The sequence below is a fragment of the Bipolaris victoriae genome (genome assembly GCF_000527765.1).
Source record: "Bipolaris victoriae FI3 unplaced genomic scaffold scaffold_80, whole genome shotgun sequence".
Lineage (NCBI taxonomy): Eukaryota > Fungi > Ascomycota > Dothideomycetes > Pleosporales > Pleosporaceae > Bipolaris > Bipolaris victoriae.
Genome location: NW_014575312.1, coordinates 26,497 through 50,171, shown reverse-complemented (window position 1 = coordinate 50,171; position 23,675 = coordinate 26,497). Strand labels below are relative to the sequence as shown.

At 50.9% G+C, this 23,675-nt stretch overlaps 6 protein-coding genes across 6 annotated transcripts; 4 read left to right on the top strand and 2 right to left on the bottom strand.

The window, feature by feature from the left end:
• Positions 1 to 1,489: 1,489 nt before the first annotated feature.
• On the top strand, positions 1,490 to 3,034 carry COCVIDRAFT_106690 (hypothetical protein; the record flags this gene model as incomplete). The annotated part of the gene is made up of 1 exon (XM_014698300.1): positions 1,490 to 3,034. The coding sequence occupies one exon, from the start codon at positions 1,490 to 1,492 to the stop codon at positions 3,032 to 3,034; it is 1,545 nt and encodes a 514-aa protein (XP_014553786.1).
• A 161-nt stretch (positions 3,035 to 3,195) lies between these two features.
• On the bottom strand, positions 3,196 to 5,851 carry COCVIDRAFT_106732 (carbohydrate-binding module family 50 protein; the record flags this gene model as incomplete). The annotated part of the gene is made up of 2 exons (XM_014698299.1): positions 3,196 to 5,411; positions 5,503 to 5,851. 2 exons carry the CDS (start codon positions 5,849 to 5,851, stop codon positions 3,196 to 3,198), a joined length of 2,565 nt encoding a protein of 854 aa, XP_014553785.1.
• A 1,330-nt stretch (positions 5,852 to 7,181) lies between these two features.
• On the top strand, positions 7,182 to 13,252 carry COCVIDRAFT_29039 (glycoside hydrolase family 18 protein; the record flags this gene model as incomplete). Its single annotated transcript, XM_014698298.1, has 7 exons — positions 7,182 to 7,330; positions 7,412 to 7,705; positions 7,840 to 7,989; positions 8,056 to 8,206; positions 8,262 to 8,779; positions 8,832 to 11,277; positions 11,366 to 13,252. 7 exons carry the CDS (start codon positions 7,182 to 7,184, stop codon positions 13,250 to 13,252), a joined length of 5,595 nt encoding a protein of 1,864 aa, XP_014553784.1.
• A 1,236-nt stretch (positions 13,253 to 14,488) lies between these two features.
• Positions 14,489 to 16,252, bottom strand: COCVIDRAFT_106756 (hypothetical protein; the record flags this gene model as incomplete). The annotated part of the gene is made up of 5 exons (XM_014698297.1): positions 14,489 to 15,083; positions 15,138 to 15,513; positions 15,564 to 15,672; positions 15,725 to 16,090; positions 16,142 to 16,252. The coding sequence occupies 5 exons, from the start codon at positions 16,250 to 16,252 to the stop codon at positions 14,489 to 14,491; spliced, it is 1,557 nt and encodes a 518-aa protein (XP_014553783.1).
• A 3,844-nt stretch (positions 16,253 to 20,096) lies between these two features.
• COCVIDRAFT_106753 (hypothetical protein) lies at positions 20,097 to 20,907 on the top strand (the record flags this gene model as incomplete). The annotated part of the gene is made up of 2 exons (XM_014698296.1): positions 20,097 to 20,504; positions 20,569 to 20,907. The coding sequence occupies 2 exons, from the start codon at positions 20,097 to 20,099 to the stop codon at positions 20,905 to 20,907; spliced, it is 747 nt and encodes a 248-aa protein (XP_014553782.1).
• Positions 20,908 to 23,054: 2,147 nt separating this feature from the next.
• Positions 23,055 to 23,393, top strand: COCVIDRAFT_18361 (hypothetical protein; the record flags this gene model as incomplete). Its single annotated transcript, XM_014698285.1, has 1 exon — positions 23,055 to 23,393. The coding sequence occupies one exon, from the start codon at positions 23,055 to 23,057 to the stop codon at positions 23,391 to 23,393; it is 339 nt and encodes a 112-aa protein (XP_014553771.1).
• Positions 23,394 to 23,675: the final 282 nt, after the last annotated feature.

The window sequence follows — 23,675 nt, the reverse complement described above, 5'->3', positions numbered from 1 at the left end:
TGAATCTGGTATGCATCGTCTGAGGCGAGTGCGCACGATCATGAATAGCATATGGGCTATCACTCACTTGCATGCATTCAAGATAGAGCTCTGGGTTTAGAATATAGGCTTCTTTATTGCCTTACTTTCCATAACTACAGTTGTTCGACTCATAAATACGTTTGCCGTGCTGACCTCTTTTTCGGGTGTAAACCTTCAGTTCGAAAGTTTCGTACGAATGACTATATATTGTTAGGTTTTGAAATTCCCAGTTAGGATCGGTTGATGAGCATGCCTATCGGTCTGGTTTCAGTCGAAGAAAATAAAAATTGTAGACGGGTATCACGGAGGGCCTGTTCCGTTCTCGATGTTTCGTCTCCGATCCCATCTCAGTGTTCTAGACGGAGTTCGGATTGAGGTTAGCAGCTGAACGAAGGATTTCAACCGAACAGACCCGAAGGTGTAGGATGTATGTACTTCTTCGAGTGGCCTTTTTAGCTTTCCTCGGTTGGTATAAAGATAGTACGTGAGCCAGATTGGAAAGTTGCGATCATCTCCGTGCCAGCAATCATACAAAGAATATATAGCATTAGCATGCATTTGCTACACAGTCGACTGATCTTGGCCGCATTAGGGACAGATTGCCATGTATTTGGTTTGCCAACATCACTGCTTTGAGTGGAACCAAGGATTATGTAAAGTAGTCTTACGCGCTCTCTTCTAAGGTCTGAGGCTGCGTGTATCTAGAAACCCTGCCCGTTCAGGGGCACTCACATATTTTGTTGCCATATACTATGAATTTTGTATTATTGAGAATGACTTTCACCCAGGAAGTGAATGCATCGTCATAAGAAATTTCTCCTGGTTTATTCAAAATCAGGTTGCCTATGATGTGACATTTCATGGAGCCATACGGTTCAATGAGATCAGGTCATAGTCCGTTGCTCGTTTCCAGCACCATTGCACCCTGGAGATGAGCGATATAGGTTAGTAGTAAGCGAACGGCTCAGCGTTCAGTCGCTACCCACTCTCCCGAGGCCATATCTACATATTCAATGAATTCCAATGGAGCTTCAATTGTAAGAATCAAACGAAAAAAAAATGAGCTCATTAAAGTACGTCAATGCTTACTTGACACCAAGTGTAACATCAAGACGCATTGCCACCATCCAAAGATGACTTGCTTGCAGTGGAGCGGTACGGTTATACTGACTTCCCACATCGGTAGCTGTCGGCTTACTCGCAAGTAAAGAATATCATCAAACGAGAGATAAAGAAAGGGCTTTTCATCTGCATATTGGAAGAAAGGATTCTGCCGCAAAGTCGATCGTTAAGTGGGCCTATGGTAATGGACCCACCTACGAGTGATCCTTCCACGCCTCCAAGAGGCAAGCTCAGGCTAAGATTGAAGCGAACCGGGGACCCCCCGGCTATAAAATGGTCGTTCCCGCTGCTCTCCACTCCGCGTCCCCGCCAACACTAATTCCGAACATTGTACATATCAATCAACATGCCACTTCGCGAGACGGACCCAGACTTCGAGAATGAGATTCTCGAAACGGCCAAGGCAGCGTTAGGCGCGAAGTTTGGGGTTTGCGAATATGATCTCCCGCTGCCGCTCCTCCTCGTCGATGAATATGCGGAGAAGCCACTACCATGCCATGAACCTGCTGGGGAAACCATTGCCGTCAGCGCCCACATGTCGACACGCATCCATGCCTTCTACAAGCAGATTGCTGCCATCTACAACCAGACTGAGGATCCTCCGGCGAGCATCGCCATCAAGTTTGAAATTCAGCCGCAAAACTTTGACCCAGAGGAGCCAGGTTGCCACCATCGCAGATATCACTCGCGCCGCCTGCAGCTGCAGGACCCTGAGACACTACCAGATCTGCCCTTTGTGAGCAGTCTGACCATCAGGTCAAGAGCTTATGGCTCGGGCGCTGAGAACGCAACAGATATACGCCCTCTGTCTCCCCTCGTGCCTCTACAATGCCTTGTCCACCTACCGGCTGTCCAGGAATGGAATGCCCCCTGGTTGTGGGAGCGGCCTATGCCGGCCTCTATGCCGAGTAGGGCGATGCGCGAGTACTACACCTGGCCGTGGGAAGGCCCCCTCCGAGACGCCCGCCACGAGTTTGGCGCTGCCATCATGGACCAGGAGAAGCACCTCGGCGGTAAAAGGATCTCCGCCAGTCTTACCAGAGCCGCACTGCATTTTTGGCCTTTCTTCTCGCGCCCCAAGCATGACGAGTCGGTGGCACGGCCAAACCTGATCCATCCCGCGGAGAAAGACCCCGTCTCTATTGGCCTGTGCAAGCTCGGTGCGCAATTAAGCCTGTTTGACGTGCGTGCTATGGTCACTCCAGACCTGTTCCCCAGTCCCGAGGCGTCAGAGGATCAGCAGTGGACACAGATGCGGCGATTCCGGCTCGAGTTCCACTCCCTCCGCCCAGACGGGCGGTGGTACTTTGTTGGCCCCGGTGGCGAAGATCCACACGACTCTGAAGAAGGAGGATACAACATCTCAGACACAAAACACTACCCCCGCGAAACTGACACGGATGAGGACATAAAACTTGACTCCGAGTATGGCGATAACCCGGATGACGAGTACGATTACGATCTGGACATGTTCCGCATTGAGCCCTGCAGGGAGCGGATCGAGCCCCTACTTGCTGCATTCGCACAGTCTCTGACTCGCGATAATATGCCAAGTCTTGAGGACGCAGAGATTTTTACGCACCTATGGTGGGACCCTTCAGACGACCGAGATGTGGAGAAATATGACCTTCCAATGAAACAAGGTCACAGATGGGGCGTCAAATTTATTGCTGGACGTGGAAGTAAGAGGCAGAAAGTTGATGATGCTGCTGGTCAAGGATTAACACCACCGGTGGTGCAGTGGCGGGTTGGCGACTGGCGACCCAGCGAGGAAGTCATGAGTTTGTTCGAAAGCTTAGGACGACAGGAGTGGCTCGAGTTCGAGTGGGACAAGTATAGATCTACAGCGGGACACGACTTGCTGGGAAACAGTGAGTCTTCACCCATATAGTCGGGCGAGGGACCGCAATGAGTATAATGAGCCTATCGTCTGGACATCCAGCAGAAAGAGACCAATACGTTCGTGACCTTTATATCTAAGTCCCCAGCAAACAATAAATCCGCTAGCCCCACATATCAATAGAATTACACAACGAATCTTGATAATTACTCCTAGCTAGAAACACCAACACAGTACGCCTGCCCAAGCCAAAAGTTCGTCACGCAATCCCTCGAGACAGCAGGGTTCCAGCTATAAAACTGATCAACCGTGATACCATTGTCCCTCGCCATCGACGCGCAGCCGTCGCCCGTCTGTACGACATCCCACTTATTACAGTTAGCCGGTTGCCCCGTATGCGTTGGCGCAGGCGGCGTCGGCTTCGCTGTCGATGGTGTCGACGTCGTCTTAGTAGTAGGGGTACCACCGGCGACGCTGGATCGGCCGACGCAGTAGGCCTGGCCGAGCCAGAAGTTTGTGAGGCAGTCTCTGGAAACGGCAGGGTTCCAGGCGAAGAATTGGTCGGCTGAGATGCCGTTGTCGCTAGCGAGGGAGCCGCAGCTATCGCCTTCGGCCACGACGTCCCATTTGTTGCAGTCTGATGGCTGGCCCGTGTGTGTTGGTGCGGGAGGGGTTGGAGCTGCGGTTGGGGATGGGGTAGAGGATCTCGTTGATGATGGTGTTGTTGTGACGACGGAGCCGCTTCCGGATCTACCAACACAGTATGCTTGTCCCAGCCAGAAGTTTGTGAGGCAGTCTCTGGAAACGGCAGGGTTCCAGGCGAAGAATTGGTCGGCTGAGATGCCGTTGTCGCTGGCTAGAGAGCCACAGCTATCGCCTTCGGCCACGACATCCCACTTGTTACAGTCGGCAGGTTGGCCGGTGTGCGTGGGAGCTGGGGGTGTAGGTTTGGCCGTTGTCGACGCTGTGCTGGATGCAGAGCTTGTAATGCTAATGCCCTGACCCTGCCTGTGTGTACAGTATGCCTGTCCGAGCCAAAAGTTGGCGGTACAGTCGGCGCTGACGGCAGGATTCCATTCGAGGAATGTCGCAAGGGAAATTCCGGCGCTGTCGGCGACGGACTGGCACGAGTCACTACCAGACACAACATGCCAGCCATCACAGTCTGACGGTTGACCCTCATGTGTGGGGGCTGGCGGCTGGGGTCCGGTACCCGTGGGCTCGGGCGCTGTGGTGGTGGCTTGCGTGGGTTGCGGGCCCCAGGAGCCACAGTACCGCAGGCCGACCTGGAATACGCATGCCGGGTCAGTGACGTTTGTCGTGAGCGAGTTCCAAGCGACGAAGCTGTCAAAGTCGACGTTATAGTTGGATGCTGCAATCTCGCAGTTGCTGTTCCAGTACCCGAACACGTCAGGCGAGTACTGATACTCATCACCCTTGAAGTAGAAATCGCAGTCCTCACGGACACCGGTGGCCAATGGGATCTTAGTCGGTCTTGGATCCAGAGTCATAGTGGCGTTGGGCAGCATGGTAAAGGGGACGCCAGTAAAGGACGCGGTGGGGTCAAAGGTGATAGAGACATATCCAGGACGACCAGGATAGTTGTTGATATCACCAACTGCCTGGACACAGTAGCTTTCCTTGGCGAAAAGATTAGTGCAGTTGGAGTTGATGCCTGTGTTGAGGAACATAAAGTCATCGAGAGAGATGGCAAACTTGAGAGTAACCAGATTACAATAGTCGCCAGCTTCGACCTCGTACCAGCGGCCGCATGGCTTGTTAGATCCAATGGCAGTATTGGAGGGAATTGGAGCAGCAGATGTAGGCGTCACAGGAGGAACGTTCGTCGTCTGAGCGGGTGGCAGCTTGGGTCCAGGTGGTTCGATGCAAAGCGTGGTGCCGTTCATCATGTCGAGGTTGGAGCAGACCGGGTTGATAACAGGATTCCAAGCCAGCAGCTGTGGCTCTGTAATTTTCGCAGCCGTAGCAATGGCTTTGCACGTCGTGTTGACTTCCACTGTAACAGTCTTGCACGTGTTGGTGATGCAAAGACTACCCGAAGTTGGGAACTCGTAACAATAAGCAGCGAGATGGTTGTCGGACAGCATCCAGGCAGTACCGACACTCTGGGCTTTAGAGATGCTATAGCAATCGTCACTGCCCTTTATCTGGTACGTGGTGCCGTCGCAGGCTGACTCAGTGGGCTCCGGCTGGCCGGTGAAATAGTCAATGGTAGACGTAGTAGCAGGCTTACCCGTGATGCCACAGCTGGACGTCAGGGTTTGATACATGGACTGGCTGGCCACGATGGGATCATCAAAGTAGGGTGACCCGGATCGTAGGCGCAGTCTGGCTGCAAGACACGGGTCACAATCCGAGGGCTTAACAGCGCCCTGGGGAAGTTCATAGATATAGTTAAAAGCGGAAACTGTCAAGTTGTCAGTAATGGTGTGCTAGCGATTCTGAAACTGGCCGCCATTACGTCATGTGGAAGCTGGTGCGCTGGGCAGTAGACTCACCTCCAGGATTTGTGAAGAAAGTCGCCAGGGCCGCAACGGGACCACAGAAGGCGTTGTTTTCCTTGAGACATGTGAAGTCATAGATGTACCGGCGGCTGGATGGCAACATAATGGGTGACGCATCAAGGTCTGGAATGACAAGGTCTTTGCCACAGGCGGACCGAACCGAGTTTTCCCATGACTGAAGCGCGGAAGCGCACCCAGCGGTACACATGCGAGTCAGCGTGGCAGGAGGGTAGAAGAAGTCATGGCGGAGGGCCGGTACGAGGCGGTCGCAAGCGACATCAGCCATGAGGGCTGCAGAACATGCCGCGTCGAGATCCTCGGGAAGGCTGTCGTCGTAGAGCATCTTGACAGCGAAGACAGTGCTGGGACTCAGGCTCAGAAGAGCCCCGAGACCCAACAAACATTGCCGTAAGGCCACCATGATGTTGAAGGATCGTGATTTCCTACCTCTCTCACCAAGAGTTAAAAGAATGAACAGTGAGTAGAAGAGGGTGGTTCATCCAAACGATGGATGGAGGGAGTACTGTGTGTACCCAGGCATCAAGAATAACTGGGGACCGTAAGAGTGATAAGTAATTCAGAAAGTGCCAATGACTCCAGAGTAATGGAGGCGCAGAATAGTCGCCCAGGTCTGAGGGGAAATTTCCTCCGAGGAAATGCAACCGATACAACTTGTCGTTGTCCCGGTCGGCACGAGGCGGGGTGTAAACGCCCGATGCAATAGAGAGAATCATAAGATCCTGCTGCCAAGGTATCGATGATCGTCAGTTCAGGTCACCAGAGCAATCCACTCTGGGAAATTTTCACGTAGAAGAACGGTCAACGTACTATGCAAAAGCTTTTTAATCTACAACTACCTGCCTAGACGGGATGTTTTCTTGATGATGGGGCGAAATTAGATGTAAAGCTGATTTCTGGATGCTGTAAATACGTGCTGGGTTATCTCGCTTCTGTGTAAGGCGCGCAACTACGCAGTGGTTTTGGTCAGCTCGACCTCTACTTTTTAGACCTAGCGTCAGGCGAACCGTTGGCCTTTTACGGTCGGTACGGGACGGTTGTCGCCGAGACAAGGCTTTCTATTGCTTGTGTGCTCAGGGTTCATGCAGGGTTCATGCAGGGGTAATGAAGCGGCCCGCTTTTCGGCATATCGAACTCCCATCAGTAAGCACCATATCAGATGAGAAACTCAATATGCTGCGACCCTTTTTCCTAAAGAGGTAATGCTTGGCGGTTGTCTGCGAGCGGATGAATGGAAAAATAAGGAAATGACCTTTTTGACATCGATTTTCGATACTTTTCGGCCTTGCCTGGCACAGGGATACAGTAGGGCCGAGGCCTCGCCGCCTGGGTCCCAACACAGCCTTTGGCAGATGCAGGGTAAGGGAATTCAGTATGGATATCAAGATTGAGGTTGGGGGCCGGGTTGCTCCAGAACACCAGCCAAGCTCTTTTGTCACCCCATACTCTGCGGCACCTTCTATCTTTTCGGCCGACTACTCTATAGATATCTGGCAGCTGACTTTGTTTGTTGCCTCTGCAAATGCTCCTTCATTTCATTTCTTTGTAAACTGTCCAACCCCCCGCAACTCTCTTATTAGGGACCACATTCTTTTGATCATCATTATCTTCTGTTGCTGGGTAGAGTCTCCAAAAGCTCAGCCCTAAACGCAACTATGGGACTATTGTCCCAGCTCTCATGGAGCTGTGTTCTCCTATCTACTCTCATTACCCCGTCTCTTGGAGCAGTCATCACAACAAGACCTGGTAGTGCTAGCGCGGTTACGGTACCCGAAATCCCTGGTGCCTGTCGCGCCGTCATTTCGTAAGTATACTTCTCTGAGCCATGTCCTAAGACCTGGACCAGTAGAGTCCATTGCGCTGACTTGCCACTGCAAAATTCTAGACCCTTTGATTACTCGGCCAAGAGCCGCCATGACCATGAGCTGCCAGTCTGCAGTGCTGACAGCTCGGGTCTTGTTGTTGCTCGCGACAACAATGGTAGCGTTGACACTGATGGGCGCGAAATCGTCCCGGCGTCGCTCGAGACTGGCGTGTCCTTGATAGGACGCACTGAGCTCTCCTCCCTGTTTGGAAGACAGGTAGTTGGTGGCGATGACTACACCTGCGGTCCCGACCGTCCTTGCAAGAACAAGGCCTGCTGTCCCAAGGCCACCGGCCAGTGTAACTATGGCGAGAAGTACGTTCCCCCTTTCCCATATTTTAAGTCCTTGGACTTGTGAAATGATGTTTCTCTTCTTGTTCGCTTTGTTGTTTCCGTGGTTTGTGTCATGTTGTTCTGGAATATGGCTAATATGTTCTTTTCTCGTATAGAGCCTGCGGCACATCTGGAGTTTCTCCCAATGAGGTGTGCTGGTCAAACTGCAATGCCAAGGCAGAATGCGGTAAGAATGCAGCTATCCCTGGTCAAAAGTGTCCTCTGAACGTCTGCTGTGGCAAGTGGGGTTTCTGCGGAATGACAAAGTACGTACACTTCCAAACTATGGAGATGCCAGCGTTGTAGATCAGTATTGACGATTGGACGAACAGGGACTTTTGTGAAAAGGAAGACCACGGAGCTACTGGCGGTTGCCAGTCGAACTGTGATCAGCCAGGTCCCAAGAACAAGGCTTCCGATCAGCTCAACCGTGTGATTGGATACTATGAGGCATGGAGACACGACTCCAAATGTCAGGACATGGTAATTGCACCCTACTACCCAACATCATGTATGCCCGACTGACGGTGAAATACAGGGCTTGGACGACATCCCCGTCAACTCGCTGACTCATTTGTATTTCTCTTTTGCTTTTATCCAACCCGACTTCCAGATCGTCGGCATGGACAACTTGCCTGACAAGCTGTTCACCGACTTCACCAACCTCAAGAAGAAAAATCCAGCCCTCAAGATGATTATTGCCATTGGTGGATGGACGCACAACGATCCCGGCCCTCTGCAGAAGGTGTTCAGTAACATGGTTAGTACCAAAGCGAACCGGTCCAAGTTCATTGGAAACCTCATGTCGTTCCTCCGCATGTACGCTTTCGATGGTGTCGACTTTGACTGGGAGTATCCCGGTGCGGACGACCGCGGTGGTGTCCCCGAGGACGGTGTAAACTTCACCCAATTCCTAAAGGAGCTCCAGGAGGAGAACAAGAAGCAACCCGTCAAGTACATTGTGTCATACACAGCTCCGACAAGCTTCTGGTATCTGCGCCACTTTGATCTCAAGTCGGTTGAGTATACCGACTTTGTTAACGTCATGTCATATGAGTAAGTGATTTTATTCTTCTTCTCTTCACACGTAGACTAACGGCACAAACAGTCTTCACGGTGTCTGGGATCGTGAAAACCCGATTGGTTCTCATATCTACGGTCACACCAACCTGACGGAGATGAGCCTGGCGTTTGACCTCTTCTGGAGGAACGACGTCCCAGCAAACAAGTTAAACATGGGTCTTGGTTTCTATGGTCGCGCTTTTCAGCTGGCGGATCCGTCGTGTAACAAGCCCGGCTGTCTCTTCAAGGGAGGCGCAACCAAGGGAGCGTGCAGTGGCGAGTCTGGCATTTTGAGCTACCGCGAGATCCAAGAGGTCATCAAGAACAACAAGATCAAGCCGATCCACGACAAGGAGGCCGGTGTCAAGTACATTACATGGAATACTGACCAGTGGGTATCTTTTGATGACAAGGAGACGTTCAAGCAGAAGAAGGAACTGGCGGCCAAGCTCGGGCTCGGAGGCTACCTGATCTGGGCCATAGACCAGGACGACGCTGAGATGACTGCGCTGGCTGCGGTCCTAGACCCCAAGCCCTTGGGTGACTTCAAATCGATCGACAAGGGAGACGAGAACTGGACGGGTACTAATGACATGTGCTACGTTACGAAATGTGGTGTTGAAGACTGCCAGTCGGGCGAGATCAAGATTACCGACCAAAAGTGCGGTAAGAAACAGAAGAGCACTCTTTGCTGTCCCTTGTCGGGAGCGCCTGACCCCAAGTCGTGCGCATGGCGTGGAGGCGGGGCGATATGGTGCAACGGCTACTGCAAGGACGACGAAGTCATGACGCACATGAGCAAGTACGGCGGCGGCTACGACTGCTCGGATGGCCAGCTGGCGCATTGCTGCAAGAGCTCGCTAGGAGAGAAGAATGTGTGCAAGTGGCGCGGCGTGGGTGAAAAGTGCCACAGTGGTGAACTTCCCCTGACCTTCTCCGGCACCGTCCTCGACATCCTCGACGATGTGGCCAAGGTCATCTTGCGCATTGTCGGTCGAGTGTACCCGCTGGCGGCGCTTACGGGGCTCGTGTTGCTCGAGGTTCTTGAGGAGCTGGACATTGACACCAAGAAGCTTTACTGCTGCCCAGAGAAGGAGGTTTCCAAGTGGAAGAACTGCGCGTGGTATGGAAAACCCGGCAATTGCTTCGACGGCCACTGTCCGGACATGAAGACGGTCCAGATCACCGACTCGTACTTTGGCGGCAGCGACACTTGCGGCGCTCACATCGACCGTGTGCGCACCTTTTGCTGCGAGTCGGATGGCGAGCCTCTCTTTCTGCCAGTCGACCTCAAGAACCTGTTTGAGCACCCGCCTGAGGGCGGCTCTGACACCGACTTCATCTTCAAGACAGACAAGACGTCCGACGACGGCGACGACAACCCCAATGAGGCGGCCTTTCAGTTCGTCGTACTCGTCTCGCCCGAGGCGCTCCAGATCTCGCTCGACAAACGCGACGGCTCCAATTGGGATGTCTTTGACTGCAACGACTCCATCTCCGAGGGCGAGCACACGGTGCGTATGGTCTGTAACGACCACACGCCGAACAGCAATTGCCACAAGATTGGCCTCGGCCATGGTGTCCCGGGCACCATTCTCCAGATGCCCAAGGGCTGTGGGCCAGGCAAGTATGCAGTCGCAAAGAGCATGACACCGGCCCCAGGAAGTACCAGCGACCATGTGAAGCTCCTGCCCCGTCATCTCTCGCACCTCGCCAGTCTCGAACCCGTTGTGTACGAACTGACGTTTGACTACGACTTCCATCGCGTGCCACGTGACATGGGCAACACGCAGATGCGTATCGATTACAGTAACCAGGACGACTACTGGAAAAACATCGTCGCTGGTTCTGCCACCCGGAAGCGAGACGTGCATGGCCGCAAGAGGCTGGCCAAGCGCACGCTGGAAGACGTCGGTGGGAACCCGGTGCGCTGGCTTGAGGAGGAATTCCGCGATGACTTCCACTTTGACAAGATTGCCCCTCGAGACCTGCAAGAGCGCTGGTTCGGCAAGAGCATTCTCGACTGGCTGGCTGCCCTCGTCGTGCCCGAGATCAAGCGCGACTTCACGCACAAGTATGACGACAGTGTCACGGCAAAGCTATTTGACGAATCGTGGAACTGCCCCGGAACGGTAGATGGCGTCAACTACGACGGCCATCTGCTCGGCCAGGCTGTACTCGACATCGAAGTCGAGTCCAGCTTCGGCTTCACCCTTATCGTTGAGAGTCTTACCCTGCCCCTTAACCTCGAGCAGAGCTACCTGACCTTCTACAACAAGGGCAGGGTTACCGGTGTCGTCACTCTTGAGGCACTCGCCCGCGTGACGTACGAGCAGAAGAAGGTCATTCTCAATCTGCCATTCCCCGGTGCCTCTTTTAAGATTCCTGGAATCGCTACCATAGGTCCCCAGCTCACTGTCGAGGGCAGCGTTGATGCCTCGCTCGGCATGGCTGGCTTGATTGAGACCAAGCTGGAGATTGCCAAGTGGGAAGTGAGTAGCAAACTTCTTCTTTGCCTGTTGTTTATTCAAGTCCCCAATATAAGGAAAACAATTGCTGACCACTCATACTTGTATTTAGGTTCGCCAGGTCATGCCTGACAGCAATTCCTACAAGCCCCAACTCATCGACAACAGCAAGCCAAGCTTGGATCGGACGGGTGACTTTTCGGGAATCAAAAAGCCCGAATTCTACGCAGGAGTCACCGCCTCTGGGGATGTTAACTTGAAGCTATCAGCCGCTGCCGAGTTTGGCGTTCGCTTTGACCCCAAGTGGAAGATTGACCCGGCGGCCGCTGCAGTCGTTGGCGAGGTCAGCCTAACAACCAAGTTTGCAACAGGTGTCTCAACCACAGCAACGTGCCCCTTCACCTACGGTCTTGATATCGGCGCTCGTTTGTTTGCGAGAGCAACGGCACCCAGGACATTTGGCTGGGCTGGTGGTGAGGTCAACCTGACAACCCCGTGGGAAAAGACTATCATCAAGGGCGGGACTTGTCCCGACCTGGGCCCAATACCTTCCAAGAGAAGTCTTCAAAATCGGGGCCACCTCCTCATTGAAGGCCGCTCCGAAGACGACGATGTGACCAGGAACATATCGAGGTTAGGAGTTGCCGAGCCCGATGTGGAGTCTATGCACAGCTATGGCACCAGTCTGCTCGCGAGGCACATTTCTGGAGGACACATGTCGTCCCTGGTCAAGAGAGGTGGTGTCTACGGTCCAGCGCTTACGCTCAATGCCGGCGAGTATTTCTGCCCTTCCAAAGACGGTGAAAAGGGCATCACGTGTCAGGAAGCATACGCTGGCCTAGCAGCGAGCAATGAGGGCGGCGTCTGGACAGATGCCAAGCGCAAGAGGGAAGTGTTGACGCCAACGTCCACCATTGATGAAAACGCCATTGCCGCACATCTCCATGCTTATCAGCAGCGAAGCCACGACCATGATTACCACGCAGGAAGCGAGGCACTGCACATGTTTGACAAGAGAGCCAAGGAAAAGCTTGTCCAGGCCTGTGATCGGGCATGCGACATCTCAGGCGACTTCCCTCCGGGCGGTCAGCTGAATGGCTTTGATTGGGGCTGGGTTGATCCCGAAGACTGCGGCAACTTTAACTTTGGTAGCCCCTTGCAGGCACGCGCTGCCAACGTCCAGTATCACACGGAGCACATTCTCGAGGCCCAGATGATCGACCTGTTCTTCCAGCACCTTGACAAGAGGAAGTCTAAGCTGCCTGACCCAAAGCCAGGTGCGGCCAATGGAGCCACTGTTTCCTTCTGTGACTATGTCAATGAGCTGTGGGATGTACCTCCTTTTGTGTGGCCCAACGAGGACACCACTGGCGGCGTAGGCAAGGCTTGGAACCCCATTATGCACATTGCGGCGCAGTATCCGACAAGGACATACAAGAAGGACGAGTTTATCGCCCTCGAGTCTGCCATCAACACGCCTTCTAAGACGAGCGCGTGGGCGGGCGGAAACCCGTGGAACTTTGCCTCTTGGACCAATGACATTGCCAAATATGCAGAGGCCAGGGTAATTCTCCAAAAGCTGCGCAGCACAATGGGTTCTCGCATTTACCAAAGCCACTCGACCATCCAGACAACCATGAAGACCCAAACGGACCGAATAGGAAAGATCCTTGACGCCCTCGACACAACCCTGCTACCCGCCAACCAGCGCGCCGGATACGCAAAATGGTCCAAGCAGAACCTCAAGTCTGAATGGCTCAGCTACATGAAGGGCCAATACACCAGGATGCAGTCCAAGACCGAAGGTCTCGTCAACAGTTTCCTTCCCAAGATGAAAGCTGCATGGGTCACACAAGCAGAAAAGGCCAAGTGGCAAGACGGTCCGAACACTTCGCCCGCCCAGCAGATAGTGAATAAGGAACATCGCGATTTTATAAAGTCGATTGAAGACTTTGAGACGAAGTGGAACGGTCTACCCCAGTGGAACAACCCGCTGTAATCATGGTGGAGTTGCAGTTGCGGTGTTTATTTCTGTCATTATTATCACCGTCATGATTTAGGGATGTAAATCCTGTCCTGATGTGTCCTATGTTTATTACTTAATTTCTTACAATGTAAATACTATGATTGCGTTGAGATCTGGATATTCATATGAATCAAGGACACCAAGTATACATGTACGACTGGACGTTGGAAATATTTCACTGAAAGCTGAGAACGGAAACCTTCACTAAACAGTAACGTCCTCGTCTCGAGGTTAGAACCTTGTACTGGGCATTAGAGTCCGATGATGCCCACAACCAGCAACCAAGAAAAATTCACCGATTCCGACATGGTGGGCAGCGTGTATACACGTAGTAGTCCCCCGTTACATCGACCCTCCAATAAGCCGAAAGAAACTCCAAAGCCTCGGCTGACCCCTTGGACCCTTTAGGGCTGATATACCCTTCACACTAACAAAACAAGCTAGAACGGCGCTCGCATGGCCATCGTCGCCCATGGCGCACCGCCAAAGATCGACACGAAAAATGCACATCCCATGCGTCGCAGGTGAACCAAGCGTTCGTGGCGTGCAGTAGTCTTTTGCGGCCCCCCAACCCCCCCGGATTTTCGCGCGCTGCCACGGTGATAGGCGGTGGTGACGTTCAAAGTTTGGCCGAGGTTGCGAGGTTGGCATGCGACTGCTTGCACTCGGCTGCCGATTTGGAGGATCCTTGCCTACCATGTGAAATACTCGGATACCTCCTCTTCAGATACGATTATGTGGCTTTTCGGCCATAAGTAGCGGTTTCGATGCGACGGAGGGACAATGCCAGACGCTGCTGGTTCAGTGGCGATGCTGCGCGTGCTTGGGCGATCATATACGAACTACTAGTACTAGTACTCGCCCAGCAATCGGACCGTTGGACTACCACGTGTGCTGTCGAGGAGTATAAAATATGGGGTTTGGATGCACTGCATCTGTTCTGCGGTGCAGTGTGATAACGAAAGCGAATTGTTTGGATGTGCGAGACAGGGTCGGGTCGAGTGTTGTCTGGTATTGCAGATGGTCGGCTCATCAGGTGCAAGGACTGGGTCGCAATGCGTTCTTGTAGTGCAGGACGCGGAAGGTTCATGCCTGATGTACCTGTTGTGCTGCATCTTGAGTCGGCGACTTGCATGCACTGCCTGCATAGTCAAGGGGAATGTGTATCGTTGGATGATCTAATGGACTATAATATCATTAATTTCCATTTCAAGTACTCTTTACGTACTCCCTGTCTAATATAGCTTTGTCGGACGCTGAATCCTCAAGAACAGAACTGGACACGACAACGGTGGTGGGTTGTTCTCCGCTGTCATGACTCTGCGATTCTCCCGCCTGACCGGAAGTGTGCTTGGTGACGAAGGTCTCCGCTGGTTGCAGCTCCATGGAACGTTCTTCACCCACCTCATCACCATCACACTCGAACCTCGTGAAGTTTTGTGTCGAGAGTCTGTACGGGTCCTTGCTGCCGTCCTTGCTTCGTTGCTTTGATACCTTGAATGTGGCGCCTGAGTAGCTTGAGCCGGCGCTCTTCTTGTCTTCCAACGACCTGTAGCTCTTCTTTTTGCTTGATTCGTATGACCGACCACTCTGGCCATAGCTTGAGGCTGCTTGGGTCTTGTTCTTGAAGCCATTGATGACGAATCGTATCAACGCCTGTATTGTGGGGACTGCAGCGCAGACGTGACCGAGGCCGCTAGCGATAAAGGTACTCATAGATGAGGCGACGATGGTGTAGGTCTGGTCGCTCTGATCTACAACACCCTTCAAGAAGGGCACGCGTGCAATTGCGACGCCGATAAGACTAGGCAAGTCAGTAAATGTCTTGTAAGCACAAAGTGAAGTCTGGACGCCTTACAGCAAACCGACACCAAAGAACATGAGGAGCTCAATCTTCTTTGCGGTCGCCATTTGCAGCTTGAGCACGATCGGAACGGGAAGGGCGAACAGGACGACCTCTGCAATGATCTCGTAGACAACTGACAACTTCAGGATGATGAGCCAGTCGAGGCACTTTGCTGTCTTTGCGGCCTCGAGATCCCACTGAGCCCGGACCGGATTGCACCGGATAGCTGCTGTGAAGATGAGGGGAAGTGTAAAGCAAGCTGTGAAGGCCATGAAGGCAAAGACAGCCCGCTTCAACCATATGTTCGGAAAGATGCGGAGATACAAGCATAATATGCTGTACTTGAGTAGCAACATCTCGACTGCCCAAAGAATGGTGATGATGTAGGCTGCACGGTTGTCAGTACGACGTACAGGTTGTATGTGTTTGAATGCATACTCCACAGCCCAATGTCGTATACACGTTGATACGTCAAGTCCCAAAGATGCTTGCCGACTCCCGCATCAACGTTGAGTATGAAGCAGACCATGAGCGGAACACACAACATCTCGAACCATCGTTAGTATGAAAAAAAAAGCGGCTAGTGCTTGTGGACTTACAGCTGATACCAGATGGATCCAATCGTCCCACCAGAAGTGATTGCCACCGACCCAACGCGATGCGAAGCGCATAGCAATAGCAACGACAGGTATTATGCCTGTTACATATGCTGTGGACATCATGAGCCGTGTATACGAATCGTGTGGTCGATTGCAGAGATCGGCTTGTGCTCGAAGGATTTCCGTACAAAGGTTAGTGATTGTCAAAATTGATGCTGCCATAGACATACCAAACGTTTCATCAAACGTACACTTGTCCAGCAAGCACGGTTGCAGGATTGCGGTCGAGTTTTTGGAGTTGCATTGGCACTCAAAGTCGAGAAGACCACAACCGATGAGAGGCAACTTCTCCGCGATACATTCAAGCTGCCCTGCTCAGCTAAATCCATATACATATATCTTCGAAGGAGACCTTACTCCGCATGGTGGGATTCTGGCTAATGCGTCCGCAGTACTGTCTGGTGCTGCAGCTGACATGGTGAAAGCACTGGCACACAGCGCAATCGCGATTGAACGGTGCCAAAACATTACAAAATATAAAGAAGGTGATTTGGGAACCCGAGGTCGGGGGTAAAGGTCGTTTGTCGAGTCCGCGGACAGTGGTTCATTGACATGAGGTTTCCAGCGCTATTGCTCCGACTAAGAATGACTGCATTCTAGTCGTCCTTGCTAAGTACCAGTGGTACCTGTGACACTGACACAAGTCATGCCAGAATTTGACCGGCTTATCGCACAGGCAGGGGATTGTCCGAGCATCATCCTGACTTGAAGGGTTCAATGCACGCGTCGAACCTCGGACAGACAGCCAGCCCTGGTCGAGCTACCATCGATAGCTTCATGATCGAAAATTCCGATTGGGCAGACAGTGAGCAAGATTGTCGATAAGATTGTTCGCCGATGAAGACATGTGGGGTACAGGGATGTTGTAGATCCTGTTACCGGTATAATCCGATCTGCGTAGTCGTAGTGTGAAAGGGGCAAGACGTGAGAGCATCGACCAGCCTCATCATCCGGACAATGGCTTTGCACCTCTACACCCAAATATGTGCGCAATACCTTCTGACCAAAAATAATTTGCTGCGACGCTTACTGAGGTAAGTAAACCGCGACTCTTCGGACGCAGGCTTCCGTTACTGGATCCGCCCATTGCGCCACTAGTACCGTGATCAACATGACACACGCCCCTGGGCCCATTCCCAAACCTTAAAAAGCCTCGTCGGGTCAATCGGATGTATACCAGCCTAGTGCATTCTTGATTTCAAAACACCGGCTCTATTAATCGGGAATTGACACGCCGACTTTTTATACACGTGACGGAATGCTGCACCCGTTGATTTTTTCATAGCAGAAGCTTCTACTGCACGGCTTGGGTATACTGACAGTAGCTTGTCACAACATGATGACTATACATAGACCCAATATGTTGTATAACCACACTCCATGTCATATCTCTTCAACGCATGCACTAAGACGCCTTTCGAGGATGGCAATCCAAAGAAGATCTGTTATTGATCTGATGCCCGCAGATACCAAGAAAAACTCTGATATAACTCTCCGCGTGCGCCATCGCAAACTCCAGCCATGTTCTTACGCATATCATATCAATCGAAAACTCTGTCCCAGAAGGATAAAAGGATAAAGAACAGGAATGTGTGAACTAATTCTTAAAAGACCCACAAGCAAGAAGCCAATTTCACGAACCCGCCTCGTGACGAGGTATGTCTCTCGAATTCACGATCGACATTGACAACTATATACAAGGATGGTATCTGTTAAGAATATAATGACGCAATTAAAAGGATTTTTTCGTCAAATAACGACATATATTCAAAATATTCAATTCTGACAGCTTGGTTGGCGGTACTAAAGGAAGGTGCGGCTTGAGCTCCATTTGCTCTATCTATACATTACTCAAGCTGCATCCCTACTTCAGCACCCCTAGCCGGGCCGTCAGAGTTATCCATTGTATATATTATGTAAGGTGCGCCTGCGGTGCGCGCTCATTGCCCCCATTGCTCCTGTCAAGAGGTAATTCTTTCGCTCGGTTCTTGGCTGATATTTTATCTCATCGTGTGGCTCCCTTTTGTCTGGCTTTTTGAGCACGTTTTGAGCTCATTGTTGGGCTGGCTTTCTCACTGGCTGGGCTGGCGGAAACTTTGGCGTGACCAGACGCTGCCCGAATACGGAGATTTCTAACATCTTGGTACGGCCAATCAGCGCAGAGCTTCTGAGAGCCAATCAGATTGCATCTCTTCGTGAACGCAAACCCTTCCAGGACCGATTGTAATATGCAGCGAAAACTGCAATAATAACCGCCTGGGAAGAAGGATATAACCACAGCATAAAAGTAGCATCCCGCATGCTGGCCAGCGTTTTGCCATGCGAATTACCAAGCACTTTGGCGAGCTCAACAACAACGCAAGACCCAATGCTTCATATCACTACATTGCGACTTACACATATTCTACATCCAATAGCATCATATTGTAGCATCTGATCTTATACACATCAACCCGAAGGCGTGGTATCGAACGAAAGAGTAGTTGCTTTAGAAAGACTTCGGTTCCTGTGAATATATCGCACCAGCTAGAGGTCTCTCATCACTACTTAACACCGCGTCATAGCCACTTTTCTGCGTATATATTGTAAAAAAAAAAATCGCAGTAAAACTCGTAATCATCTTTGAGACGCTGAAAGTTCTGGTTGCGTTTGCTCCCTGTGCCACCAATAGTCACGAGCTCCGTCTTGTTCGACTGTCTTTCCGTGGCCAATCCCTCGTTGGACCGATTTCAAATGTTACTGAATTAGGACAAGACGATGAGCATAAGCGGGGGCAGCGTGGGCAGATATGCACTTATAATGCCAGATGCGACCTCTACAACGCACCAGGTGCACGCCGTCGCCAGTGTTCCTGTTATGTCAGCTATGTCGAGTTGCATGATTGTTGCAAAGCGGTAGGTGATGGCGAAAAGTACACTGCGAATTGTAGTCAGCAACGACAACAGTCACGTTGAAGGCGGAGGGGCACTGACAATACTTCAAGCAGAAACACAAAGGTGTGAGACGCGCGTTGAGCATCCGATACCTGACCAACAGGCATACACAGAATAGCGATGTTTGTTTAGATGTTGAGTACGGCATTGCTGATAGCCGAGGCCGTGAGGTTGTTGCAAGTACTATTGATTGCGAAGCCCAGCTAATCATCACGAATACTAAGATGTATGCGCCGATTCAAAAGCGCTTCCTCGGGAAGATGCGCATGTACATCAGCAGTAGTAAGAGGTTTACCTACCCTATGTCTTCAAACACTACAGCATGGTGTATCGTAAGTAGAAAACGCGTTGATTGGCTTCATTACATATTGGAAGGTGAGACTGATGAACAACAAGTTGGGCACCAAACAATTTTGCCTGCTAAAGGGGACTACTTGTATATAGAAAAAAGAGCCTAACCCCCTTACAGTGTGGATACATCGAGGCACAGCGCTGCGCTGGGGAATCGATTGTTTTTGCGCTCTCATTGGTGATTTTGGGCGCTGCGTTTTTTGTCGTACAGTAAGGCATGCTACCGTGAGGGGTGTTGGATCATAGTGGGGCATTTTGCAAGGAAGACTTTTCTGCCATCAGATGTCAGGCGAGCCTCTCGGCAATCGTTGCTGTTAGTGGAACAGTTCTGGCTAAATGTCGCTCCTACCACAGGCATTTGCATCCTACAATGATAATCTCGCGATTTCCCGTGCTGTGTTTCTAGGTATCGAATGATTTTCTTTTGCGTAGAAATATTCAAAACCACTAAATTCGATTTGACAGAGGAGAGCGACTTTGATGAGCATGCCTGGAGAAGTCCCTTGATGTTTAATTCAAAATTCGAAATGCGATCTCAGGGTATCTCTGTGGTAGTCTCTTTCCAACCCTTCTACACCATGCTACTAAGCTTATGTTGCCTAGCTCATTAGTGATTCCTAGACTTATAACACATCAGAGTCAGGAAGATTAAGCTGACTGTACCCCGCCATCTACCGAAATATTGCTCCTTTGATCATACATCTAACGAACAACATCGCGAATGCTAGGGACGCTTTTTGATTTTAACATAACACTTCTGCTACTCCATGATCATTTTTGGCGTACAATAAATCCATAGACATCATGCATTTATAGTCAGTTCTCCACTTTGAAAATACCGCCTTCGGAAACGTTATCGAGGACTCCACTTTGAGTCCTCCACATTGAGTCCAACAACCGAGGGTGAGTGGGTATCCCGCAGAATTTAATAAACTACTGTACTCTGATCTGTGTGCGACTTCAGTCTCACTACTTCCTGCCATCTTTCGTCGTGTGGTCCCTCAGTTCCAACTAACATCATCATCAGCATGTCCAAGCCTACTATCGTGTTCGTTCCAGGCGCTTGGTCCACACCAGACTGTTTCGACATCACCCGCGAGAAACTGCACCAGCGCGGATGGGAAACTGAGGCTGTGGCGCACCCATCCGTAGGAGCGGAGCCTCCCAACAAAGGCCTTGCAGACGATGCCGCGGCGCTGCGCTCCACCTTGCAAAGGCTTGCTGATGATGGCAAAGATATTGTCCTGCTCGTGCACTCATATGGGGGTTTGGTCGGACAAAACGCCGTCGAGGGTTTGGGCTACAAGCAGCGGCAGGCAATGGGTAAAAAAGGCGGTGTCATTATATTGGTTTACCTTGCTGCTTTCGTTGCCCCAAAGGGAGCCACGATCAAAGCCATGCTTGGTGGCCAATTCTTACCCTGGATGAAATTTGATGTTCGTACATACGCCAGATCAGGCTCCTTATCTCCAGAAAAGCAGAGCTAAAAAGCAGGTTTAGGGTGACTACTGTTACGCCACTGGGGCAGAAGTAATCTGCTATCACGATCTAGATGATGAAGCACAGAAGGCTGCCGTTGCAAAGCTCAAGCACCAATCAGCACGCATTTTCACTGACGAGGTCACTTATGAGCCGTGGCACGAGATCCTTTCGATGTACTTCTTCTGTGAGGCCGACAAAGCGCTTCTGCTACCTATACAACAGCAGATGGCACAGATGCTAGGTAAAGATGCGCCGACTTTCAAATCAGTTGGGGCGCATTCGCCTTTTCTAAGCCAGCCCCAGGAGGTCGTTGAAGGTCTGGAGTATGCGGCCAAGGTTGGCCAAAGTAAAAAATAGAATTGAGATGTTCTTAACTTTCGCCTCGATTCCTGTTGGTTAATCACTTCGTACCTTATAGCTGACAGCTCGCCTCATTTTAAATATCATAATAAGTACCCCCATTCCTTTAGCATGCACATAGCCATCAATAACATATCCACGGTTGATCTCATTGGTGTTTTTAATGCAACGAAGTCCTCCAGGCTTCACAGAGTCCAAGCACCGGAGTTTATAGTCACCAGAGACGTCTTGGATTGAGTTCGCTCCCAACTGGCTCAAGTGCTTGAAGAGTTATTCCGCGAAGGTGATAGTAGCCGATGCTATGATGCGAACCGTACTACATGTCACAAGGGGTGAGAAACACGTGCCAGTCCTGGGTCATAGGACAAAAGTGAAATCCTTATATACTTCATATCACTCGCAGCAGTCTCTGTTCAGTGATTTCAGAGGCTAGCATTTGACAAAGCCAACTCGGAGGCTTTTAAGCGTAACAGTTTCGCAGCCCAAAAGACTGGTTGACTTATTCTGAACACCCATTTCGCACCGTTTAATCATAATTTCCGACTCTTATCGTGCTGTCGTAAAGAGTCGCGTCTTCAGCGCTTTCGCTATGGTAACAGCAGCGTGGATTCAAGAGGTGGAGAAAATTGGCCACAATGGTCGATGTATTAGCATCAACATTGGCAAGGTGCCTCATCTCCCGCTTGCGCGCGAACAACTTGTTTTTGTGTTGCTTGTAAAGGTTCAAAGCCACTTGGTTGAGGTTGTGGACGAGGCCTGAGTCTCTCTATGGGTGAATGAGATCGCACTGCCCCATATCATCTTTCAAGGCTGTATAATCATTTCTGCCTTGGCAGACCCATAAAACCTCATTTATAACACTAATCTTATTACGACACAAATCGGAGTTCGATTCACGCCTCATACTGGTCAGGCCTTCAGCCAAGGCTTGCTGTGCCATACGCCCATTGCGGGTTGCCTTAAATTGCCGGATGTGGACGTGAGAGGTACCTGGAGTATTCCTACGGGAGCAACCAATAGGCGCCGTAAAGCCATGCCCGTGGTGATGCACGCACCCGCTAGGCGAGAATCTGCCCAGCAAGCTCGGCGCTCTTACCCGATCATAGTCAAGGTTGCTCCACATCTAACTGCAGCCTCAAGATCTAAGCCGCATCGACTTCTAGATAGCGCTGATTCGGCCTCATTCATTGTGGAACAGCTGGTAACCAGGCTAGATCTTTCCCCAGATCTGTATGCTAATTGGCGCATACATGCACCCAAGGATTTCGAGCTAAGCGAAAGGATTGATGATGTCCCCCCAACCAACAAGTGGCCTACACCAACATGAGGCTTTGCGCACCCAGTCTATGGCTGCATCCATCGATTCTGAAACGACATTATAGCCGTAGCACCGAATAAGGTACAACAGAGCAGGTGGCTTACAGGCCGACTTGTCATGTTTGACTGAATAACCTTATCAGTCAATTAACTAGAAGATAACATACATCGTAAACAAAGGCATTTCTCAATCAGAGAGATATGGGAAACACGAAAGTAAATACTACGTTTGCACATGAACTCTCATTTTCGCCTAATGACCAGAGACATATTAGCAGCCACCTAATCTGTCCTTTCGAGCCATTCATTCAATGGTAGGATTGGCCAGAATAAGTAAGTACGCATTAATCACCAACGGGTGGACTCGACTCACATCAAACTAACAGTCTAGAGGCGGACTAAGTCAGCTCGCGTATTTAGCATATCTTGACATATGACTCAGGTGGTCTCTTCTACACAGTCATCACTAGTCGCCACTAGAGCCTAGTCGAGTTTGTGTGTACACCCTTTTAGGATAACAATCAACATATTCATACCTTTTGGGTTAAAAATCAACAGATTCATGTTTGCTCAGAAAACCCGAGTTCGGAAGATGGCATTCATATGGCCAAATGGTCAATGAGGCATCGGGAGTGCCATACGGAGTTACGTAACTCTGTAAATAGGGTCCTCTGTTGCTTTTACATCCTTAAGTATATATATCAGCTACGTCTCCTCCTGAAAGACAGCACCCAACTTATACTCACCTCATCATCACTACATCTCACTTCAAATCCTTAAAATCCCATTCCTAGCATCAAGCTATCTTTGAAACACCAACAGCAATCATGTACTTCACCTCTACCCTAGTCGCTTTCCTTGGTCTCTCTTCCGGAGCTCTTGGTTACAAGTTCACTGCCTTCTCTGGCAGGGACTGCACAGGCGATGCGAAGGACGTCAATGTGTGGGACAACACCTGCCGCGACCAAAACATTCCCGCCACTCAATCCTTCCGTATTCTGAACCTTGGCGGCAACCTCCAGAAGGCAGACTTCTACGACGTCGGAAACTGTGTCGGCTCTGCTCGCAAGATCTGGTGGGCAGATGGACGTGAAAACGCCTTCCAAGTGGGCAAGTGCATCACTTTGGGCTACAGCGCCAGGGCATTCGGATCTCGATCTGGATAAGACTTAACCCTCGTAAGTGTATCGCCACATCGACTTAGAGCCCGTTCTTATCCATATTTAGATCAAAGACACTCCAGACCCTCGAGAGCTCTCTGATATAACTTGAGCTCAAGCCGACATGAAAGACTGAACAGGTTGAGGTTGCAACTGCGTCGAAGTTTTGGTAGAATCACCATGATATAGAGCTACTGTCTTTAAATATCCTCTATTAACGGTGATTACCTAACGATATTCTCCTTTGCTGTAGCAACAATTCTGGCCTTGGTGATTTTGTGATCTTCG